Consider the following 26,279-nt stretch of genomic DNA (forward strand, 5'->3'; position numbering starts at 1 on the left):
CAAAGGAAACAATGCTTAATGGTGGGCAACAGTACTGTTGCTGATGTGACCCATCATTGCTGGTATGTTTGTTCACAAAGTTGTCCAGATATATGTGAGGGCCCCACCCAGGGTGATGTGTAGAGAGCTGCAACATCATCTTTCATTGTAAACAAACTTTGTGCTGTGTGGGCAGTTTTGTGGGATTGAGCAATTCACATTGCTTTTATTAAATAAAGATCAGATTTCCTCAATAATGTGGTTTCTCACTTCTGAGCTATGTGTAAACTGCACTATAATGACCCTGAGTAAAGAGTTCACATAACTATACCCACACAAAAATTCTTTCTTAACCCTTGTAAGTCAGTCGCTCAGTGCGCATAAGCCTTTTTTAGCTGCCAAAATTCTAGCCGGAGTGCAATAACTTGTCCTTTTGTTGAGAAATGACCCTTTAATTGAGGGAAATATTTAAGATGACTCAAGTTCTGCCAAATTTCTTAATGGCTCCAATTTCTGAATTAGGTGATACAGTTCAGGATTTCCTGGCAAGAACATCACCTTTTGTCTTTGCAAGTCAAAAATTTGCCAAAACCACAAAACATAATTTTGTCAGTGCTAAGAGTCCCAATCTTCAAGTTGTTCATTAAGTGGTGGAAAATCATAATCACAGGTGCTATGGGAGACATTTCTGCTAAATTCACTAGTGCTTGCAATGCCTGTAATATAGCTGTCATCAGCTTCGGATAACCCAGTGCTGTTTGCATTAGTAATGGTTGTAAATGATCCATCATTGAAAATGCACATTACCAGCTAATTACAAAAATGCTGAATATTCAATCTGCATGTGCCGTGTATCCAATCCTCATCAGCATTTTTATAAAAGGCAATTTGCACACAAACTATGGGGATCGTACCAGCTTATTCACAACAAGAAATACATACTGAATACTTCTTGAAAACAGTGCAAGCTATATCAAATCCATATTCTAAAGTAAAGTCCATTCCACATCGTATCACAGTTCCAGCTATAGCAAATAAAGTATGTAATAAAAATGTTTTAGCCAAGCCAAGAGCACACTCCACAGATCACAACTGATTCTGATTCAGAACAGCCCTGGGCCGGCTTATGTGTAGAAATGTGGCATTGACTCGCCGGAGGGCACCATGTGGACAATGGTGTCACTATGGTCAACAGTAATGAGTGTCAGCTACTCATTTTCATAGTTATGCCAGGTGGCACCACTACAGATAACAAATTAGGGGACTGGACAGGCCAGTCAAGGATCTGTACATTCTTTGAAGCATTTGTGGGAAAGTGCTGTGTGGGCTCTTGCATTATCCTACTGGAATATACCATTTGGTACCATGGTCATGAAAGATATGATGACAGGGTTGATCACTCTGACCTCATATTGGCAAGCTTTCAGCCTTCCTTCAGCAATTACCAAACCACTCCTGATGTTAAATCTAAGTATTCCTCGCACCATCTGGCTCATAGCAGATTATTTGAGTACATGCTGTAAAGTTATTCTAACATGCCCTTAATAAAATCTAGTTAGTGTACAATTGTTTTCATTCATTCACAGAATGTTTTGGATTGTACAAATGCATAGCTCTTATAAATGTTATATAAAAAAATAAATACAAAACCACAAAATTATGAAGGTCTTAGATTGTGAGAAGGAAAGGACTGAGGATAGGAGTGGACTTGGGATGAAAATAATAATCACAAAAAATGTGAAGGCAAGAGACTGGGAATGGAGTAGCCACAGTACAAGATCTAGTGCTGCAAATAATTGGGGAGAGGGGGTGGGAGATCAAATTGACACTGGGATTCATGGAGCTTTTAAGTCACCAGTGTTTTAGCACAAAACATGTTCAACAACCAGGTAACTTATTTCACTGTTAGCCACAGGTAAACACTTGTCTTCCATATGGATAGTTCATGTAAGTATGACAACTAGTCACCATAGTGATATACAGCAGTTGCTGCATACCAGGTAGATGACTTATCTGCTTTCACACAAGATCCTACCTCTGCCAGAATGTGAAATACCTGTGGCAGGATTGCAGTAAGAGGTGTTAGGTGGATGTAATGGACAGGTGCTACACCTGAGTTTGTCCATAGAGTAAGGACCCACGTGGTGGTGCAGATTGGGTGCAGAGGTGGCATGCAAATGGACTAGGATTGGACAGGTTGGGTGGCTGATGGAAAAAAGGCATTGGGGCTACAGCAGAACCGTCTATCCCTTATATCAGGCCACAGTAAGTCAAAGCCGTGATGAAGGTCATGGTTGAGTTACTCAAAGCATGAATGATACGAAGGAAGTAAGTGAGGAAAAAACATTTACAGTTCAATGTCTCATAAATAATGAGGATGTTACAGAGTAGTCATTAGTTCAGACAGGAGAAGGAAATTGGCCTTGTAATGTCCTTATTTGCCAAATGTCAATACCAAAATGTCTATAACACGAGCCTTTATGTGCAGTAGTAGTTGTGACATGTTAGTGTCGAACAAACAATTGCAATGTCTGTAATAGGTAAAGATGAAGAAGATCCAATTATCAAAAGAATTAACATACTTAAAAATTATGTTAGTATTAGAGCTGATTGCAATACAAACTGAAAGGATATTCTTATGAGAGTATCTTTCAGATCAAACATAAAAAAGTTTAACTTTTCATGTCCAGAACCTCAATCACTGCCCCAATGTGCTCTGTCCTGAATAATTCAAGAGTAATAGTCTGTGGCTCATTAACAGTGATTATTAGAAGAGTTAGTATAAAAAGAGCAGTTTATCGATTAACAAGTAATAGTATCTGTAAAGACTCTTGACAAGTTATCAGTGTCTTTTGATAACTCCTGCTTTCTGCTGGAGTTGGGATATCCATATATACTAAGGCTGCAGGCAAAGAGCATTTTGATGTGGATTGGGAACAATTATCAAAATGGAGGTTCTGCAATTTTTTAGTGGCTTTGATATGGATAAATGTTTTTAGGGAATCTTCAGACACATGGAGGACAACATTCAGCTACTTTAATTGCAAATGTTATTTATCTAGGCTACCTTCAGCTGTTCAGTTTTACTTCACTTAAGATGAAATCTTTATTGAAAGTTATGCAGGAATAAATCATTTTATGTATCACTGAAAGTAGCTAGATTTACAAACCAAGTATCAATACATATTACAGCACCCTGTCATAAGGAATTTCACTGTGGGATATAAAAGGCAAAAGCTGGACATCAGCCATTACTACCTGACATGAAATCAACACTGAAATCTTGACACATTGTGACAGTGCCACGAGATTTAAAAGTGCCGCTACGTCAGTACGCGAACACGGCGATAGAGGCGCTCCGCAGCTCAGCCGAGCGCGGAAGCGCCACCTGGCTATGAACGGCGCCGGCCGCATGTCACGACACGGCAGTCGAATGACAGATACGGAGTTAGTAGCATGTAACCCGCTATTGTTTCTACTTTTGTAAATCCATGCAATTTATTAGTGATTAAAGGTTATAACACACATCTATCCCAAAACCTCATGGTACTAGAGCAAGGAGCCTGGTATTGGATTAAGTGACAACTCTCATTTGATAATCACAAAACAAGCAAATACCACTTTGAGGGGTACAGTGCATACTGTCAACAGTAAACTTCAATAATAGTCAAGGTTGCAAGACCAGTAGCTCACTATTCAATCGAAGAAAGCAAGTGTTCCTTAGTTCTCTTAACTAATCAGATGCTGCCAAATGATCAATGTAGATATTACAGTTATCTCTGAGAAGGACTTACCATGAATGCACAAAATACTTTTTTTCATAATACACAATGACAACAATGATTTCACATTTCACTATTGAATACTGCAAAAATAAACTGCAATGTTAGAGTGGTATACAACTGCAATTTTCTCATTTGAGAATTCAAAGCAGTTCTGATCATGTTTAACGATTCAGTGTACATAAGATGATTCAGAATAACATGATGTGACAACTGAATGTCAAATCAAGAGTGAGCTTTGTTAGACATAAGTTAAGTGTACATGTAGAATTTTCACAGGTTTATGGAGGTTGATTATGATGATCAACTTTCTGCCAACAGAAGGATTGTGACTCTGCCAGTTGTTTGCTTTTTTTTATCCCAAATGAAATACTTTTCCGTTAAGATGCTAATTTACAGATTCTTTAACAGAAAATGAAAAAAAGACGTGCCTTTGACAAACAATATAGTTTCTTGCAGTTGATAACAGCTGCTGGTGCTGCCTCCAGAAGTTGTTGCTCACAGCTGCATCTTTATGGTATTTTGTACCCCTGAAAATTCTCCTTTATAATGGACACTACATAAAATTATGTATGAAGAATGAGTGAAACCCTCAAAGTCTTGCTTGGATGTCAAATCACAGTTTAGTGTGATTTTTAAAACAAGGATGTTGTTATTTTTTCACTTGGGATCAGAAAGTTTCTTAATGCTTTTGACAATGTTACTCTGGTAGATGCCTTTCTGTCCAATCACCAAGTTATAGTGTACTCTCTAACATGACAAAATCCAGTTTTGCAGCCACGTTTTGGACAAAAATTTTGATCTGTTATCAAACTAAATATTAGAGCAATTAACTTTTCCATTCATTCTAATTTGGAAAACAACTTCTGCAGACAATAAATATTCCAGTGCCCAAAAATGTATCTAGGAGGGAACAGTTGAGCTTCAGTTTCCTCAGCCACTATTTAACACTTCCCTATGGACCAACTATTATGTCTTGTCAGCATGTTAATTATTGGATTTGTCAATATTAACGGTAGAGAGCAGTCAGGTTCCCTTCCCATGCTCCCAAACCCCATCTACCCAGGACAGAATTTCATAACTGGTGTACCTAATCTGTCTGAATTACTGTTATCCCATGTGAAAGTGTGTGCACGTTTTCTAAATGTTTGGGAACTGTAACTGATATGGGATGTGGGTGGCAGCCTTTATTTATCTGGCTGTATGTGGGAAATACCCTAAAATTCACATCCAGGCTGGCCAGCACACTGGCCATCATTAATCCACCTGGTGGATTCGATGTGGGACTGGTATATTTTCCCAAATCCCACAAGAGGCACGTTAATGCATGCAGCTATCTCGGCAAGCCATGGACCATATCTTATGTCACTTATATTAATGGGGTACAGAGGAGTTTTGATGAGTATCTGTTGTCAAACAAGACATAATTTTCCCTGAAAATGTAAATCCTAAAGCAAATATTTGAAGACAACCATTGTGTGACTTGACAAAGAAGAAAAATTTAAAGTTCCATTGATAATGGGGATATTAGAGTGAGCATGAAGATTAGGGAAGGAAATCAATCATGTTCTTTTCAAAGGAACTATTCTTGCAGCTGCCGTTCACAGAAACCATGCAAAATCTATATCTGCATGGCGTTTCTGATTCACTGCAAATGTATCTGAGTTTAAAAACTTAATGATCTTTCTGCACCTTGTATTGGATGAATCAGTTAAGTAATACAAGTGAAGAACCTTAAAGAAAGAGTCTTAAAGGTACCAAACATAGATAAATACATTAGTAAAAAGTTTAGTAGTTTGCTAATTTGATGAGCTACATTTTTTAATTAATTCCTTTACCTGGAGAAAGTGCATAAAATACAAAGAAATGATAAAACATGGACACTCAAGTCTTAAATTCACCAACTTGTCTGGTGCCTTCTCAGTATCAGTCTAAGCCTAATCTTCTTCCAGTGATTATTAAGCTGCGTGGAGTGGCTGCGTGGTCTAAGGTGCCATGTCACGGATTGTGCGGCCCTTCCTGCCGCAGGTTCAAGTCCTCCCTTGTGTGTGTGTGTGTGTGTGTGTGTGTGTGTGTGTGTGTGTGTGTGTTGTTCTTAGCATAAGTTAGCTTAAATATTGTGTAAGTCTAGGGACCAATGACCTTAGCAGTTTGGTCCCTTAGAAATTCACACACATTTGAATATTTAATTATTAAGTTATACAAACCATTAATGATGAAGCAATACATCACAGGCTATTTTTTTTTTTTAGTCCTTTCTTATTTATAGTTACTCAGTACTTCACATGAACAGCTTGTGGGTAATATGTAGATTTCACACCACAGATCAGTTAAGTTACATACATTACCAGTGGTTTGACAGAATTCTTACATGGTAAATACACAGAGCTGACGTAGAAGTTTGCAAGTTTACTGCTGGATCTAGAGTAATTGACATAGATATTCATATTTCAACTGTCTGTTACAGACTAACTGACATTTTAATTTACAGGATCACCACCACACAACAACTGACTGAAATTTATGTGATGAAATATTAAACACAGAAGTTTTTGAGTTCATTATTGAGCCTATATATAGCTCCATGCAGTACATATGTTACAAATTGGTAAGAATTTACATTATAGGTATTAACATAAAAGATAGAAAAAGTAAAATATATAGTAGGCATTAAACTAAATTTGCTCCACCAAATTTCTGAGACATCACAGTATAAAAATGAGTGGTGTCTTGGAATCCTATCCTGATACATTTGAATTACAGAAATTTAAGATAAACTAATTACATTCTCTGAATCAAGAACAATCAGTCTACAAAACTGACTAGGTTCTTGATTCAAGAGGTTGGTTCTTAAGCTTCAGTTTTGACACATATTTTTGCATATGAATGAATTTATGATGCCTTCAATTATCATACCTCCTGGACTAATCAGTTTTAAGTGAAAACAACTGCCCCCCAATGTTCTGGGTCAGATAAATTATATACATAATAACAACAATAATAATAATAATAATAATAATAAGAAATCCTTTACCAATTTGAGAAGCTGATAAATATGTGTACACTTATGGTGTAATTGCAATTCTATTAGTTACGATAACGAGATAATGATGGTTGGCTGTAGCTTGTTAAATGGTGGAATTAAAATGTTACATTTCAGAGGCAAATGATCAGATGAACTTTACTTTCACACAGGAAATTGTGCTGTAGAAAATGTGATGACAATATAAAAGTGCAAAGGCAGAGTTGGGCAAATGGGTAAAACAATAGCAGCCTATGTTCTCTCTAAAATTTGCTATGAGTTCATCACCAACAGATCAGTCCTAGAATGCACAGATTAATCAACCTCTCATGACTTATTCCTTTTCACACCTGACAAACATTGCAGCCCAACTGCAGTGAAGATCTTACTCAAGCTATAAAGAAAGAAATGTGTCATCCAGTAGGATTCTGACACATTTAGACAATACCAACTTTGACAAAACAATAGAAGTCCTATCAATTATCTCTACTGCTCACTCAGTCTACACAATTTGGGAAAAAGGTGTGAAATAACCACATGGTAGTTGAAGTAACATCACCACAAAACATGCCCAAGTAACTTCAAACCATTTCTTCCTTTTCTCAGGTTTTCTCAGCTAGGCACCTGCACCCACACCATTAATTTATACCCTTCCCCTGACACATACACCATTCCTTTGCTATGGCTCTTGAAATTACGAGGCATACACATATCATTTCAAATTTTGTCAGCCCCAACTTAAATTATGTTGAAATAGGATTCCTGTAGCTGTTTCAGGGATAAATCTGGAATCATTCTTGAAAGACATATACTTATTGCTGTAAGTAAAAATTTCTTTCTCCCTTGTTAAATTCCCACAATACTCAAAGCAGCTGTGCCTCCACAGTGTTACTTAGTTTCCTAATTTTTAATGAGTTCTTTCTGAAAATAGTGACTTTGAAATTACTTTTTTCTATTGCCTTTTCCTTTAAGTCTTCTAGTTTTGTTTCCAATTTGCCTCCTTTAGTAGTCTACTTTTGATCTTCTTTGCTTTTATAACAGACTGGGTGTGCTGATTTTTTTTATCAATCTTCTGAAATATTCATATACTGTGCCTTGATTCATTCACCTCCATCTTCATTATTGTCATCAGGTCTAGTACTGTACATATTTCACTTTATCAATGAGATTACACTCCATTCTTGCTTATTTATTTATTTATTTATTTATTTATTTATTTAGTCACTGTATTTTTAGCACACAGGTGTAACACCATGAAGCCCTCCCAATTATTCAAAATTTACTTGTCATCAATAACATTACTTGCCTCAGAATGGGGAAACTATTCAAAAAACACACCCTCATTTTTTAAAAATAAAGCTGCAGGGTGAACAACTTAACTACTTACCCTGTAATTTGGTCCTTGCTAATTGTAAAATATTTGAAAGTGAAAAAAATGATGACAAACACAAGAATAAGCAATTATACTGAGTGACGTGTGTCATAAATTTTAAAGAATAATACACCAGGAACATACCCAAATATTCTACAAGCTGTTTGACATCATCTACAAGTAAATCCATTGAATAACTGCTTACAGACTCAGGTTTTTCTGAGTCCCCATATCCCCGCATATCGTATGCAACAACCCTGTAATAGAATACATAGTAAATTTTTTAAGCTGAACTTTAATAGCTTGTTTGTTCTATTACTTCCGTATATAGATCTAATTCATATGGCTTCTATGAGTGATAATATACTAATGTTTTTAAGTTCATACCAGTAATCCTTTGAAAATTCCTTTATTTGATGCCGCCAAGAATACCAAAATTCAGGGAAACCATGGATGAAGAGCATAAGAGGTTTCGAGTGATCGCCTTTCTCGACATAATGCAGTTGGATTCCCTGAAAATATTATTACATTTTACAACTTGAGAAATTTCTCCAGCACTGAGAGCCAAGAAGTATTGCAATAAAAACATTTAAAAAAGAAACATTTTACGTTATTTTTAATTGGTGTACAATGACAAATTTTGTTGTCCATGTTTTCACTACTGCATAAATTGTGTTTAATGTGCATGAGAAGACAACAATTTTGGAACTTATTGTCATTGTGTGGAAACAGTAATACTGATACAGAATGAGAATTTCACTCTGCAGCGGAGTGTGCGCTGATATGAAACTTCCTGGCAGATTAAAACTGTGTGCCCGACCGAGACTCGAACTCGGGACCTTTGCCTTTCGCGGGCAAGTGCTCTACCATCTGAGCTACCGAAGCTCGACTCACGCCCGGTCTCACAGCTTTACTTCTGCCAGTATCTCGTCTCCTACCTTCCAAACTTTACAGAAGCTCTCCTGTGAACCTTGCAGAACTAGCACTCCTGAAAGAAAGGATACTGCGGAGACATGGCTTAGCCACAGCCTGGGGGATGTTTCCAGAATGTTCCCAGGCTGTGGCTAAGCCATGTCTCCGCAGTATCCTTTCTTTCAGGAGTGCTAGTTCTGCAAGGTTTGCAGGAGAGCTTCTGTAAAGTTTGGAAGGTAGGAGACGAGATACTGGCAGAAGTAAAGCTGTGAGACTGGGCGTGAGTCGTGCTTCGGTAGCTCAGATGGTAGAGCACTTGCCCGCGAAAGGCAAAGGTCCCATGTTCGAGTCTCGGTCAATGCACACAGTTTTAATCTGCCAGGAAGTTTCAGTAATACTGATGATTCCACATTTTGACATGTACCTTTTTCACTGTTATATCACTGCAGTAGATCTGTAACTGCAGCTGAGATGTTCTATTTTCACAAAGAGACGTAAAAGAATGGCGAGTCTGTCAATATGAAGAATATTTATGAAATCATGTAGAAAGTTATTTTTGTTAGAAGTTATGGATTGCAGTGAGAAAAGTGAGCATGTTGGTGAAATTTGCACACTCTGTAACATTTTGAATAAATTATGAAGACCATTGACAGCAATGCAGAAGCAGTTCAAAAAACAAGAAAGTTGACAATGAAATAGATGGCAGAGGTCTTGCAGATATTAGATACTGAAGTAGCAATTTTTGAACACAATGATCCTGACAGGCAGAGAAGCATGAAGACGAAGAGATACACTTGACTTGCTCTGAAATGCTGCAAAAACTTGCACAGAAATTAAAGAAAAACTAATGGCTTATTTAAAGTTTCTACAGAAAAGAACATCAGAGCTGGTAAACATACAAAATAAAAAGGAATGTTACAAAACAAATGGTACACAAAGCACACCAAGAGTCATGGGACTCATTCGTAAGCATCTTATAACACAATATACATGGTAGGCAGCAATGTGCATACAAAGTCATGAAAGCCCTCAACAAGGAAGTAAAAGTGACTGCCTCACTGAACATTATGCCCCATAAACAACAGATAAATCACTATACAGGCTTGTGGCATATACAGAAGGCCAAAGATGACGATTGAGAAAACATGTACAATGAAGCAGTAGATCCAATTCCTACAGAGGATCTATAAGTACAAGAGGCTTTGCAAGGTGTGAAGAATAGAAAAGCTACTGGAATAGATGGAATAAATGCAGAACTAATTAAATATGCAGGGTTACCACTAGATAAAAGATTTTTACAATTAATAAATGAACTGCAAGATCCCAGCCCAGACCCTTGGTATACAGCAGAAGTAAACTCTCTTTTCCAAAAACGGAAATATCACTATTGTAAAAATTATCGTGCCATGCATCTTTTGAATATTGGATGCAAACTATACTCATAGATAATCAATAACTGCATGAAGAATATCACAGAAGCTCTTATTTCTGAAGAGAAAAACGGATTTAGATCAGATCATTCATGCACAGACAATGTGGTTGGAATTAAAAACATTGTAGAAAATCACAGAGAATTTAATATAGAAACCCATATGCCCTTTATTGACCTTGAGAAGGCTTTTGACCATGTGAGCTATGATAGCCTGTAGAAGATTATGTCTGAATGATAGCCTGTAGAAGATTATGTCTGAATGTGGATGTCCTTATTATGGAACAGAGGTAGTGCAAAGTCTTTACAAAACTATATAAATTGTTACAGAGACATGTAGGAATCAATTAGAAGAATACAATGACTTCATTATTTGCAAATGGAAATGTGAGGTATGTAAAGGAGTTAAGGTAACAAATGAGTAATACCTGAAGTACTTTTGTTTGCTGATGACATTATTATTCAAAAGAATGAATATGACCTCTGAAGATCAGTATAATAGCTGAATGAAATTTGCAAATTTCTAGTAACAAAACAAAAATAATGGAAATCTGAGGAAAATTTCCAGTCAGGTCAAAAACTGTTTTCTATAATTCACTTTTAGAACAATTATCTCAAATCTGTTATTTAGGCTGTGCTATAAGTTCTGATTTTGACTCTGATGTTCAAAATAAAATACACACATTCCAAGCCGTCTGTGGTACCATTAGCAGAACATTGGCCGTAAAGTACAAAAACAGACTATCATGAAATTCTATAAAGTAGTGGCGGTTCCTGTGTTATCCATAGAGATGAAGTTCCCAAAAAGAAAAAGGACTGCACAAGAAGAGAGATGATTAGAAATGAAGACATTAGAAAAGAATTAAATATTTTCAGCATGAATGAAAAAATTCAAAACTATCATGAAGATTGGAGATAACACCTCATGAGAACACCAGGTCTCAGAATTCCGCAGAAGACACTGAACTACAAGGTGAACGGGAAAAGAAATATTGGAAGACCTCGAAAAAGAGGAAGATGGAGGTGTAATTTCCCGCCTCTACGTGACAATAATCCTTAGTCATGACTAGTGGATGTAATTTTTATTCTACATGTTTTAATTATAGTTAAAAGGCAAACTTTCATAGGAAGTTAATAAATTGTGACGGTAGTGGTTGTATGCCCAGCTGCTTGAACAGATGCCAGCAGTGAGATGTAACAGATGTATTATGATGTTAATGAACTGCCTGATACTGACATATTATGAAATGTGCAATACCTGAGCATGCAAGATCTGAAACATTGCTTTTTCTTAAATAACTAAGTAATATAGTATTCAGGGTTAATGAATGCTAGATAGTTGATCAATGTGGATATAAAATGGTACATAACTTTAATTTGAAATTTGAAAACACAATTTTTTGTATTGCATGTGAACAATTTGATTAGATTAGTACTTGTTCCATAGATCATGAATACGGTACTTCGTAATGATGTGGAATTGGGAAATTACCCACTTACTATATCCAAAAATTCATCTAATGAGTAGAAGGAGTTGCCATTAAGAAATTCTTCTAATTTCCTTTTAAATGCTATATGGCTATCTGTCAGACTTTTGATGCTATTAGGTAAGTGACCAAAGACTTTTGTGGCAGCATAATTTACCCCCTTCTGAGCCAAAGTTAGATTTAACTTTGAGTAGTGAAGATCATCCTTTCTCCTAGTGTTGTAGCCATGTACACTGCTATTACTTTTGAATTCGTTCGGATTGTTAATAACAAATTTCATAAGTGAATATATATATTGTGAGGCTACAGTGAAGATTTCTAGCTCTTTAAATAAGTGTCTGCAGGGTGATCTTGGATGAGCTGCCCGCATCTCGTGGTCGTGCGGTAGCGTTCTCGCTTCCCACGCACGGGTTCCCGGGTTCGATTCCCGGCGGGGTCAGGGATTTTCTCTGCCTCGTGATGGCTGGGTGTTGTGTGCTGTCCTTAGGTTAGTTAGGTTTAATTAGTTCTAAGTTCTAGGGGACTGATGACCATAGATGTTAAGTCCCATAGTGCTCAGAGCCATTTGAACCATTTTTTTGGATGAGCTCCAGCAATTATCCTGATTACACGCTTTTGTGCGATGAACACTATTACTCAATGATGAGTTACCCCAGAATATGATGCCATATGAAAGCAGAGAATGAAAATAGGCGCGGTAAGCTAATTTACTCAGATGTATATCGCCGAAATTTGCAATGACCCTAATAGCATAAGTAACTGAACTCAAACGTTTCAGCAGATCCTCAGTGTGTTTTTTCCAGTTCAACCTCTCATCAATGCATACACCTGGAAATTTTGAATATTCTACCTTAGCTACTGATTTCTGATCGAAGTCCATATTTATTAATTGGGTCATTCCATTTACTGTGTGGAACTGTATATACTGTGCTTTGTCAAAGTTTAATGAGAGCCCATTTGCAGAGAACCACTTAATGTTTTTTCTGATAAACACCATTTACAATTTCACCAGTTAATTCTTGTCTGTCGGGTGTGATAGCTATACTTGTATCATCGGCAAAAAGTACCAGCTTTGCATCTTCGTGAATATAGAATGGCAAGTCATTAACATATATTAAGAACAGCAGAAGACAAGACCGAATCTTGCGGCACCCCATTCTTGATTGTTCCCCAGTTTGAGAAATCACCAGTTTTTTGCATATTATGTGAACTGTTTATTTCAACTTTCTGCACTCTTCCAGTTAGGTAAAATTTAAACCATTTGAGCACTGTCCCATTCATACCACAGTATTTGAGCTTATCTAGAAGTATTCCACGATTTACACAATCAAAAGCCTTTGATATATCACAAAAAATCCCGACGGGTGACTTCCGGTTACTCAGAGCATGTAATATTTCATTAGTGAAAGTATATATAGCATTTTCCGTTGAGAGACCCTTCCGTAAACCAAACTGACATTTTGTTAAAACTTTATTTTTACAAAGGTCTGAAGCTACTCTACAATACATTGCTTTTTCGAGAATTTTGGATAAGGCAGTCAGAAGAGAGATTGGACAGTAGTTGTTGACATCAGTCGTATCCCCTTTTTTATGCAGTGGTTTAACAATGGGATACTTCAGTCTATCTGGGAAAATGCCCTGCTTCAGAGAGCTATTACATATGTGGCTAAGAATCCCACTTATTTATTGGGAACAAGCTTTTATTATACTGCTGGAAATGCCATTAATTCCATGTGAGCTTTTATTCTTGAGAGAGTTTATTATCTTCCTAATTTCAGAAGGAGAGGTAGGTGGAATTTCAATTGTATCAAATGGTGTGGGTAAGGCCTGTTCCATTAACTGCCTTCCTTCTTCTAACGAACATTTCGATCCTATTTTCTCTACAACATTTAAAAAATGATTATTCAAAATGTTTTTGACTTCTGGCTTGTTGTTTATCAAGTTTCCATTCGCTTTGATGGTGATACCGTCATCCTGTACTCTTGGTTGTCCTGTCTCCCTTGTAATAATATTCCAAATTGTTTCGATTTTGTTATCAGAGGTATTAATCTCAGACATGATGCACAAGCTTCTGGACTTTTTAATAACCTTTCTTAATGTAGCAGAGAAGTTTTTATAATATTTGGCTGTTTCTGGGTCATTACTATTTCTTGTTGTTAGATACAGTTCCCCTTTGTGGTTACAAGATATTTTTATTCCTTTAGTAAGCCAAGGTTTTTTGCATGGTTTCTTATAATTAGATTTAACTACTTTCTTGGGGAAACAGTTTCCAAATTCTCTTACAAGTGTATCATGAAATAAGTTATATTTTAAATTAGCATCGGGTTCCTTGTACACCTGTTCCCAGTCTAACTGCTGAAGATTTTCTCTGAAATTTCATTTTTTTGTTGAGTCATTAATTGAACACACAACTTTGGAGGGTAGTTTTGAATTACTGAATGGATCTATGTCATATACTGTAACTAGCTGAGCATCATGATCAGAAAGCCCATTCTCAACAGGGCAAGAATTTATGTTTTTAAACTTATCTTGGTCTATAAAAATGTTATCTATCAATGTGCTGCTGTCCTTTACTACCCGAGTAGGAAAATTAATGACAGATGTGAAACTGAAAGAACCGAGCAAGACTTCCAGGTCATTCTTCCTATTACATTCTTTCAGTGAATTAATATTGAAGTCCCCACAAATAATAATTTGCTTTCCCCTATCTGACAGAGAGCACAACAAGGCATCCAAGTTTTCCAGGAATAAATGAAAGTTTCCTGAAGGGGACCTATATACTGTTACAATTATAAAAGAGCCCTCCTTCAGTTTAAGTTGACAGGCACATGCTTCTATATGTTGCTCTAGACAAAAATTTTTTGTATCTAAGCTTTCTACACAGTGATAACTTTTGACATTTATGCCAACTTCTCCTCCCACCTTATTCTCTCTACTCATATGTGCAGCTAGTTTATAACCACTGATATTTACCTTTTCCATATCAGACACAATGTGATGCTCAGACAGGCATAGTATATCTGTCATTATCAGATTCAATATCATCTAAACAAATCAGGAGCTCATCTACTTTATTCTTCAATCCCGGAATATTTTGGTAAAAAATGGTAACATTATTTTTTACTTAACTTTTGTGAGAATCTACTTTTTTCTTTAATCCACCAATATTTTGGTTAAATATGGTAACATTATTATTTACTTTCCTGTTGTGAGAATTTTGTGAGTTTTGGACCTCTTTAGCACCTGCCTGCCTGAACTTCTCATTGGACACATATTAGTCATCCATGAGTACTAGTGTCCCCCCTTATGGATTTCGCTAACAACTCTGCCAGTTTACCTTTTCCTTTCCTATTGAGATGTAGGCCATGCCTTGTGAAATCCCCCCCCCTATCAATAGCCTCGACAGGAACCAATCCAATGTCTGACAGAGTGGCCGCCCTACGCAACTGATCCAACTCCATATTTACCCTCCTGACAGAGTGGTTCAACTGGGGCTGATCATGCCGCACGAAAGCAGGCACCAGCCCAACATTGGTATGGGTCGTTGCTATTTTCACCAGATCACGCTCAATGCTGTAGCCCTGATCCCTATCAATACTGTTTCCCACTCCACCCACTATCATCACATGATCCTGCTTTGTGAATCCCTTGCACAAGGAACCTATATCCTCTACCCACTGGCTAAGACTTGCACTTGGCTTGAAAAAGTTTGTGACCTGGTACCTGTCACCTAATTTTTCCTGCAAAATCTGGCCCACACCTCTTCCATGGCTGCTACCTAGCAATGGAACTTTCCTCTTACTTTCTACTTTTTTTTTTTTAAACAGATGGGTTCCTAGTGAGATTCTGTTGCATCTTATCTACTTCTACTGGAGCCTCTTCCTTACTTAACTGTGGTAGCAAGGCAAATATATTGGTTGTGCCAATTGGGAAACTGTCAGACACTGTCCTCTTTCTGTGGCCTCTGTTCCCAGCTACCACTTCCCATCGCTGTTTGCCCTCCTCCCCCCTTAACCTCTTCAGTTCCTCCCTTGCTCTGTCGAGATCAGCCTGAAGGGCTCTAATTTTCTCCTCCTGTTCATCTATAATCCTATCTCTTGAGCAAACCCTGCAAAAGAATGGAAGAGTCTCGTTTGCTTCCCCAATTCCCACGCCGCTACAATTTCCCCAATGAAACCACCTGTCACAACAGCTGCACAAAACCCCTGAACTAACTTCCCTACTGCAGCTCACACACTTAGTATCCATGGTAGTTTGGAAATTAGTTAAGAGATTTACTAAGCAATAACGATAATATATTAAATACAGATGCAAAAGGACACTAAATATGTTTTGGAATTAATATGTTAGTAAACTATTACCAAATACACTTAAATTTGTGGTATAAAGCTAAATATGCAAGATCAAAAATTAGGCCTAAACAGCCGAATGTAACCAAAACGAACTTTTTGGGATAAGTGGAAGAATACGTAAACAAAAGAAAAACCTTTAATGGCAAGCTTGAAGAGCACACTAATGAATGTATTTAATTATTTAATCTATACCAAATGCACTTAAGATTGCGGTATAACGCTAAGTATGCACACTCGGAAAGTAAAGCAAAGCCGCAAAATATAAGCAAAACGAACTTTTCAGGATTACTGGAACAATACGTAAATAAAAAAAAAAAACCTTTAATAGTGAGCTTGAAAGGCACCCTAATGAATGTATTTAATCAGTTAAACTACAGCAAATGCACTTCCAATTGCGGTATATGATGATACTTTGATAATGTATGGTTCATTGTTTCGTCTCGTGATATTTTCTATGCCTTATGCAAAATGTGATGTTTAGCAAAGCTAAGACATACCCAGATAAAATTAATTAAATAAATTATGTATAAATGAAGGCAAGTGTTAAGAGCACAATGGCAGTAGCAAAATGTGTAAAAGAATACCAGAGTGTGGTAAATAAGGAAAAAAGACTTCTGACAAGAGTGTAAATTTTTCATTAATGGTTGTAACATTATTGATTATTAACAGATAAATTGATTTTTAAAGTGAAAAACTTTGTAAAATAATAATGATGTGCTGGAATTAATTATGAGTGATTTTACACTAAAGAAATGTACAGTGTTGAATGTAATAAAGCTATAAATGTATATATGGCAGAGGCTGTGAAGGAATGTTTTTGTGGAGACTGATTTGATGAGTAAACTACACTTTTTGTCTTTCATATTTATTGAACAAAGGAAAATTACCAGTTATATTAATTTTGTGTATTGTAAAACCTGGACTAGTTCATCTTACGTAAAAGATGTGTATCTAGATTGAACTGTAACTTGGCAATTTAACAACTACCACTTTCACTAGCATGTGGTGCTGTGATATGATAACAGTCTACAAAAATGCACTAGTTAGTTATACTACAGTTATTTGGTTACCATTTTGGTGAAGTTATACATGGGCATGCAGGAGACTTTTTTGGTTTGGACACTTAATGGGAATAGAACAAGCAATAATATCCGAACATAAAGTTAAATATGGAAAAGGCATAGGAGTACAACCAACAGAGATTTTGACCATGGAAGACAACAAAATGGGTTATTATGGAGACTGAGATGTGGGAAACAGCCAGGATTGGTTCGAGAACATTTTTCCACGCAAACAACTTATTATTTGGCATGCCACCTACCTCTTTATCTCATACACTCTCGCTCCTGACAATTTTGGCTACTAATTGTGACACACACTGTACACAAATTTTGCACTTTAGTGCCCCTCTCAGCTTGGCACACCAAGTGGCAGCTTGTGTCGCTTGGGCTTTAAAACAGAACTGGAAATAGCGGGAGCTATAGGATTCCCATCAATATTCTATTCTAGTCCCTGTCCTCTACTTGTCACTACTTACCTTTTCCTGCTCGCCTTCTAGCCTCGTACACATTTTCAACCATCTCAGTGCATGTGTGTGGGCGTGCACACGTAAGCGCATACATGTCTGCTCTCTGATGCGAAAGTTCATTGAGAAGCGATCTCTGGGATGATGGGATAGGTAGTGGGGTACAGAAGAGGTGTGGGTGGAGAAGGGGGGAGAGAGCATGGTAAGGTTGGGGGAAGATGTTGTAGTGTTGCCTGTGAAAGTGTGCAGGGCTGTGGTGGGATAGGATGGCGGGTGTTCTTGGGTGGGGTGGGGAGGGGGGAAGAGAATGCAGTGGGATTAGGAAAAGGGGATATAGCGTATAGTGTCACATGGAGAACAGGGACTAGAATAGGCTGTGGCCAAGGGGGGGGGGGGGGGGGGGGAGGAGCAACAGGAATTAAGGATATGGTGCACAATTCCAAAAAAACTGGTGTTGGTGGGAAGAAGCCAGATGCCACTGGATGTGACACAGACAGCAGCATAGCACATTCCCCCAGCCAATGATGAGAAATTCACTGTCTCTGTTAATGAAATTATTTGCTAGTCTAATCTCTACCTTAACCTTAAGCACATGGTTCCAGTGCCAAGACACATCAGCAACTACTGTACCTGTGTATTCTCGTATATTTCATCTCGTGCCCTTCAGTTAAACCGTACTTGATTCCGAAGATATCTCCAGTTATAGGAGTCTTGTACAGTCATCGTCCCAGGGAAGGTTTCTGGGCACGATCACAGTTTTATTTTCTCCTCCCAACTTCCCCAAATACAATTTCCTGTCACTCCCATCTTCAACGTACTACAGTTGCCTATGATTTAATAATAATAATAATAATAATAATAATAATAATAATAATAGTAATAACAACAATAAAATATATGACACGTTTTAAAAATTTAATAATATTTTGCTTTGCATTAATGCTCATCACATCACTCATTCATAAGTTACAAGACAGTAGTGAGCCAGTGGGTGTGTTGGACCTTCCATCGAGCTACGGACCCCCTTGAAGATGTCTCCCAGTCAGAAACGAAACGTTGGGAATTCACACAGAATTCATCAACCGACCACGGCATAACAGCCCGGATAATTATAATGGACTGCACTAACAGTTACTACTTTTCGAAGAAAGGGAAGTTGCTTCATACAAATCCTCAAGAGATAAAAAAGCTGTATGGCATGCACGTACTTATGGGATGCATTACATATCCTCGTACACGTATGTACTGGCAGAAGTCATTGCGTATGCCAACTATTGCAGATTGTATGCCTAGAGACAGGTTCTTCACTCTCAGAACAGCACTGCATGTTGTGGACACTAACAACATTCCACGTGAATCAGAAACTAACAGATTGTGGATACTACAACCTACAATTACTGTCGTACGCAGTGCCTGTTTGAGACTTCCACGCCCCTCTGAAAATGATTATTCCATTGATGAGCAAATGGTACCATTTACTGGACGCTGCACATTGTCTCAGTATGTTTCAAACAAACCGCACCCATTGGGAATTAAAAACTTTGTTTTGGCAACAACGAAAGGTTTTGTACTTGATTTTGAATTTTATCAAGGTAAATCAACTCCTCTGCCAGATGTTTGCCTTGGTCTTGGGCCATCTGTAGTACTTCGCCTTGCTCAAACATTACCTCAAGGTGCAAGACTATATTTTGACAGATATTTTACAGCTTTGCCATTATTGCAACAGTTACTTGACCTAGGGCTGGAAGGAACAGGAACCATAATGAAAGAGAGTGAACCAGTTCACCTGACAGAAGAAAAAAGACTGAAGAGAGGAGATATGGAAGAATTCTGCAGGGACGATGATAAAATAGTCATTGTCCAGTGGAAAGATTCAAAAGCTGTGACCCTTGCCTCTACTTGTACAGGCTGTGAACCTGTAAGCAATGTTGAGAGATGGAGTAAACCAGAAAAGAAGTACATCTTATTGCCATGTCCTGCAGTCATAGTGAAGTACAACCTGTATATGGAAGGAGTGGGCCTCTGCGATCAAATAATGGAGACCTACAGGACTTTCTTGAAGAAAAAAAAGTGGACTTTAAAAGTTTTGATTCATTTACTTGATTTGTCTTGCGTCAATTCCTGGTTACAATACAAAGTTGAATGCAAAGCCAATAAAGTACAAAAGAGAAACACTTTAGATCTTCTTGGATTCCGACAAGTGATTGGGGAAGCGCTAATATCTTCTTCTTCAGGACAGGAACATGAAAGTGAATCCGATGAAGAGCCACCAACTAAAATGTACAGACCAGCAAACACACAATGTGATGAGAAGCGGCTAGACAGATATCATCACTGGCCAACTGTTGATGATTTGCCTTCAGCTCGTTGCTGCAGGCAAAAAATTTGCAAGAAGAGGACGAGAAAAAGATGTCTGAAGTGTAATATTTATTTGTGTTTGTCAAAAGACAGTAATTGCTTTCGCGAATATCACTGCAAGAAATGATATAAATATGTAAGATAATCCCGACCCACACAATCGTGTGGGAGACAAAGGTCATTGTTTGATAGTTTGCAGAATCAGGTCTTTAACAGCAGCATGAAAATGGTGTGGCACCACTGGTCAGGCCAATGTCCAGACATCCAGATCTTCTGGTATAGCCTAAGCAGGATATTCACACTCAGGTTACCCATGTCTTTTAGGATTTCAGCAGTAATTCTTGTTTGCCTGTTACCCTCTGATTCTGCAACCTTTTAAGTGCATGTTCCACTTTTTCTCTAATGATCACTGCTTCAGTGTGCTATATTATGATATCTTGACACTGATTGTGAGTCCTCAGTGATCAGCTTGATGCAGTATCCTCTCCATGCTTTGGCGGTGCCTTCTGCATCTGTGATGATATTCCCCTGGTCATATTTAACAATGTTTTTCCTGGGTGAAAACTCCGATCCCAAATATTAAACATTTGTCGTATAGTTCTGAACTGTGGTTCACTATCTCATTTGCCTCTAGCTCTGTGCATATTTTCTTAATATGGTTATTCTTGTGTTTCCTGCAAGTGTGTTTGAATTCATTTTTCACTTTTTTCGTAAGTGGTTCTTGTTGTTCAGGATCTGTGACCGTCTGTTGGATATTAAGTTGTCTTTCAATCAAAGCCAAAATTTCGTTAGACATACAGTATTATCGGTTCACTGTGGTGTTCATCTTTGGGATATTGCTTACTGCATTTGTGATCCATTTTCCTATCCTCAACCAAGCTATGTCACAGTTTCCCTCTAGGTAAGGTGGTCCAGTGCTTCAAAGTATTTCTCGGAAGATAATTAGTTCAAAGGCTGTCAGCCTTTTTCACTTTATTTTACCCACGGGTTTACTCGCCCTAATTTTAATTTAGGCCCACAGTAGACAGTCATCAGATTCACATTTGGGACTAGGTTTTGTTTTAACACTACAGAAAGAGGTTCTCTATTTGTTATCAACAAGGATGTAGTCAATGTGGCTCTTGCAATGTCTGTCTGGGGAAATCCATATAAAGAGATGATGTTTGTGATGTTTGAACATGGTATTCATAATGGAAATGTTGTTGTCAGTTGCATACTGTAGCAACTGTTTACCTCGCCCATTGCATATTACATGGCCATATTGTTCCACAGTCTCCACCAACAAGTCATTCTTTGAAGTGGTTCTAACATACACACTGAAATCTCCCAATATGACCATAATTTCTCTTGGTTTTAGGGCTGTAATGGTATCCTCTATGTTTGCACAGAAGTCTTCAATTTCTTGGTCATCTGCAACAATGGTGGGTAGATATATCTGGATATTATGTAATTTATATTGTTTGGTCTTTAGTGCGAATGTCGATATTGTCTCCTTGATAGATCTGTGTACCTCAAAATATTGGGCCATATGCCTGCTGATACATGGTGCATCTTTATGCCCCAATATATTGGCCGTACACTTGTTGACAAGAAACGTGACACCATTCCTACACTGGCAATGCATATTACATGGTTATCGGTTTCAAAATGCCCACAGCCTTTCCAGAAAGTTTCTTGTACGCTGTAGATGTAAATTTGATGTTTCTTTAATTATCGTTCCACAATGTGAAGTTTCCCAGTCTGAAGTAAATCTCTCACATTCCAAGTACATATCCTTTTATCTTTATGTAGTTGGTCTGGCTTTGGCTGATCAGTAGCAGATTAACTATGCAAAGCCTGATCGTTCACCTTTGCACACCTGGCTGCACATTGCACATCATTTGGCCCGGTTCGAAATAAAGCTATGAAAGATAGCTTGCCAACATTTCCAACTTTTGAACTTTATGCTGGGATGAGATGATTGGGGAGTTTCTTCAGAAAGTGATTAAGAGCAACCACACCAAGTGGTCAGCCACGAGAGTGTCGTTCACATATCTCCCAAATGGGTTAGTTTCAAAGCTGGCATCCTCAGAAACCTGTCATCAAATCTCTCACAATAAGTTGTAGACTGCTGCTGCTGTTGTTGTTGTTGTTGTTGTTGTTGTTCTTGTCGTCGTCTTCTTCTTCAGTCCAAAGACTGGTCTGATGCTGCTCTCCACATTACTCTAACTTGTGCAAGCCTCTTCATCTCTGTGCAACTGCTGTGACCTATATCCATCTGCTCCTCATTTTACAATTCCACACATGTCCCATACTTTTCTCCAATACCAAATGAATGATTTCTAGAGGTCTCAGAACATGTCCTATCAAATGATTCCTTCTTTTAGTCATGCTGTGCCACAGGGTTCTTTCCTCCCCAATTCCACTCAGTATTTCCTCGTTAGTTCTGCATTTCACACATCTTATTTTCAATATTTTTCAGTAGCACCACATTTCAAAAGTTTATATTCTCTTCTTGTCTGAAATGCTTATCGTCCATGTTTTACTTCTGCACAAGGTCGTTTGTCACACTCTAGACAAGAACCTCCAGAAAAGACTTCCAAACATTCCTAATATTTGACATTAACAGATTTATCTTCTTTGGAAAAGCTTTTTTAGCCATTGTCAGTAGACATTATGTATCTACATCTACATCTATACTCCGCGAGCCACCTTACGGTGTGTGGCGGAGGGTACTTATTGTACCACTATCTGATCCCCCCTTCCCTGTTCCATTCACGAATTGTGCGTGGGAAGAACGACTGCTTGTAAGTCTCCGTATTTGCTCTAATTTCTCGGATCTTTTCGTTGTGATCATTACGCGAGATATATGTGGGCGGTAGTAATATGTTGCCCATCTCTTCCCGGAATGTGCTCTCTCGTAATTTCGATAATAAACCTCTCCGTATTGCGTAACGCCTTTCTTGAAGTGTCCGCCACTGGAGCTTGTTCAGCATCTCCATAACGCTCTCGCGCTGACTAAATGTCCCCATGACGAATCGCGCTGCTTTTCGCTGGATCATGTCTATCTCTTCTATTAATCCAACCTGGTAAGGGTCCCATACTGATGAGCAATACTCAAGAATCGGACGAACAAGCGTTTTGTAAGCTACTTCTTTCGTCGATGAGTCACATTTTCTTAGAATTCTTCCTATGAATCTCAACCTGGCGCCTGCTTTTCCCACTATTTGTTTTATGTGATCATTCCACTTCAGATCGCTCCGGATAGTAACTCCTAAGTATTTTACGGTCGTTACCGCTTCCAATGATTTACCACCTATGGCATAATCGTACTGGAATGGATTTCTGCCCCTATGTATGCGCATTATATTACATTTATCTACGTTTAGGGAAAGCTGCCAGCTGTCGCACCATGCATTAATCCTCTGCAGGTCCTCCTGGAGTACGTACGAGTCTTCTGATGTTGCTACTTTCTTGTAGACAACCGTGTCATCTGCAAATAGCCTCACGGAGCTACCGATGTTGTCAACTAAGTCATTTATGTATATTGTAAACAATAAAGGTCCTATCACGCTTCCCTGCGGTACTCCCGAAATTACCTCTACATCTGCAGATTTTGAACCGTTAAGAATGACATGTTGTGTTCTTTCTTCTAGGAAATCCTGAATCCAATCACAAACCTGGTCCGATATTCCGTAAGCTCGTATTTTTTTCACTAAACGTAAGTGCGGAACCGTATCAAATGCCTTCCTGAAGTCCAGGAATACGGCATCAATCTGCTCGCCAGTGTCTACGGCACTGTGAATTTCTTGGGCAAATAGGGCGAGCTGAGTTTCACATGATCTCTGTTTGCGGAATCCATGTTGGTTATGATGAAGGAGATTTGTATTATCTAAGAACGTCATAATACGAGAACACAAAACATGTTCCATTATTCTACAACAGATTGAAGTAAGCGAAATAGGCCTATAATTATTCGCATCTGATTTATGACCCTTCTTGAAAATGGGAACGACCTGCGCTTTCTTCCAGTCGCTAGGTACTTTACGTTCTTCCAGCGATCTACGATAAATTGCTGATAGAAAGGGGGCAAGTTCTTTAGCATAATCACTGTAGAATCTTAAGGGTATCTCGTCTGGTCCGGATGCTTTTCCGCTACTAAGTGATAGCAGTTGTTTTTCAATTCCGATATCGTTTATTTCAATATTTTCCATTTTGGCGTCCGTGCGACGGCTGAAGTCGGGGACCGTGTTACGATTTTCCGCAGTGAAACAGTTTCGGAACACTGAATTCAGTATTTCTGCCTTTCTTCGGTCGTCCTCTGTTTCGGTGCCATCGTGGTCAACGAGTGACTGAATAGGGGATTTAGATCCGCTTACCGATTTTACATATGACCACAACTTTTTAGGGTTCTTGTTTAGATTGTTTGCCAATGCTTTATGTTCGAATTCGTTGAATGCTTCTCTCATTGCTCTCTTTACGCTCTTTTTCGCTTCGTTCAGCTTTTCCTTATCAGCTATGATTCGACTACTCTTAAACCTATGATGAAGCTTTCTTTGTTTCCGTAGTACCTTTCGTACATGATTGTTATACCACGGTGGATCTTTCCCCTCGCTTTGGACCTTAGTCGGTACGAACTTATCTAAGGCGTACTGGACGATGTTTCTGAATTTTTTCCATTTTTGTTCCACATCCTCTTCCTCAGAAATGAACGTTTGATGGTGGTCACTCAGATATTCTGCGATTTGTGCCCTATCACTCTTGTTAAGCAAATATATTTTCCTTCCTTTCTTGGCATTTCTTATCACACTTGTAGTCATTGATGCAACCACTGACTTATGATCACTGATACCCTCTTCTACATTCACGGAGTCGAAAAGTTCCGGTCTATTTGTTGCTATGAGGTCTAAAACGTTAGCTCTATTTCGGCTATCATCACTTATTTCACTGCTTAAATAGCAAAACTCATCTGCTCCTTTTGGTGTCTCATTTCCTAACATAACTGCCTAAGAATCGCCTGATTTAATTCAATTACAGTACCTTTGTTTTGCTTTTTTTAATTTTCACCTTATATCCTCCTTTCAAGACACTGTCCATTCCATTTAGCTGCTCTCCCAAGTCTTTACTATTTCTGACAGAATTACAGTGTCCTCGGTAAATCTTAAGGTTTTCACTTCTTCTCCCTGATCTGTAATTCTTTCTCAATTTTTTCTTTGGATTGCTTTATTGCTTGCATAGTGTACAGGTTGAGTACACTGTGGATAGGCTACAACCCTATCTCACTCTCTTCTTGAATGTGATAAATCATAACCACTCCATCAGTCTGTACATAAACTGGTCTTTGAATAAAATATGCGTTGAAACCAGTACTTGACAGGAGAGCTTCTTCGTTCCCAGATCCAACTCTTCACTGATTCAGTTAAAGAACTCTTCAGATGGAATCAACGAAGGACTCATGAATTCCACAGAGTTAGAAACACACTCTACCAAGAAAAATAAATTATTACAATATCAGAAAAATTGGATGATTTATTCAAGAGAAACATCTTCATAAATTGAGCAAGTCAGTAATGTGTTGGTCCACCTCTAGCCATTAAGCAAGCAATTATTTGGCATGGCATTGATTCATTACGTTGTTGGATGTCCTCCTGAGGGATATCGTGCCAAATTATACCCAACTGGCGCGTTACATCATCAAAATCCCGAGATAATAGACGGGCGCTACCTACAATACTCCAAATGTCCTCAATTGGGGAGAGATCCGATGATCTCGCTGGCGAAGGTGGTGTCTGGCAAGCACGAAAACAAGTAGTAGAAACTCTCGCCATGTGAGGGCGGGCATAATCTTCCTGAAATGTAAGACACCATGGTCTGCCATGGGGCGTAGAATATTGTCGAAGAACAGCTGTGCTGTGAGGGTGCTGTGAATGGAAACCAAAGCGGTCCTGATACGAAAAGAAATGGGACCCTAGACCATCACTCCTGGTTGTCGAACCATATGGACGGCGACAGTCAGCTTTTGTATTCCACCGCCGTTCGGCGCCTCTCCAGATACGTCTTCGACCTGGAACTCATTGACTAG

General features: G+C 38.3%; 1 protein-coding gene across 1 annotated transcript in view; it reads right to left on the reverse strand.

Moving 5' to 3' along the window:
• LOC126412653 (epoxide hydrolase 4-like) overlaps positions 1 to 26,279 on the reverse strand; it is a 108,947-nt gene that overhangs the window by 32,603 nt on the left and 50,065 nt on the right. The window contains exons 2-3 of the mRNA XM_050082352.1: positions 8,543 to 8,667; positions 8,300 to 8,412 (exon numbers count right to left, since the gene is read on the reverse strand). Of these exons, the coding sequence (XP_049938309.1) occupies positions 8,300 to 8,412; positions 8,543 to 8,667 (238 nt within the window). The remainder of the gene's footprint in view (positions 1 to 8,299; positions 8,413 to 8,542; positions 8,668 to 26,279) is intronic.

This window comes from Schistocerca serialis, chromosome 7, assembly GCF_023864345.2.
Source record: "Schistocerca serialis cubense isolate TAMUIC-IGC-003099 chromosome 7, iqSchSeri2.2, whole genome shotgun sequence".
NCBI classification, from domain to species: Eukaryota; Metazoa; Arthropoda; class Insecta; order Orthoptera; family Acrididae; genus Schistocerca; species Schistocerca serialis.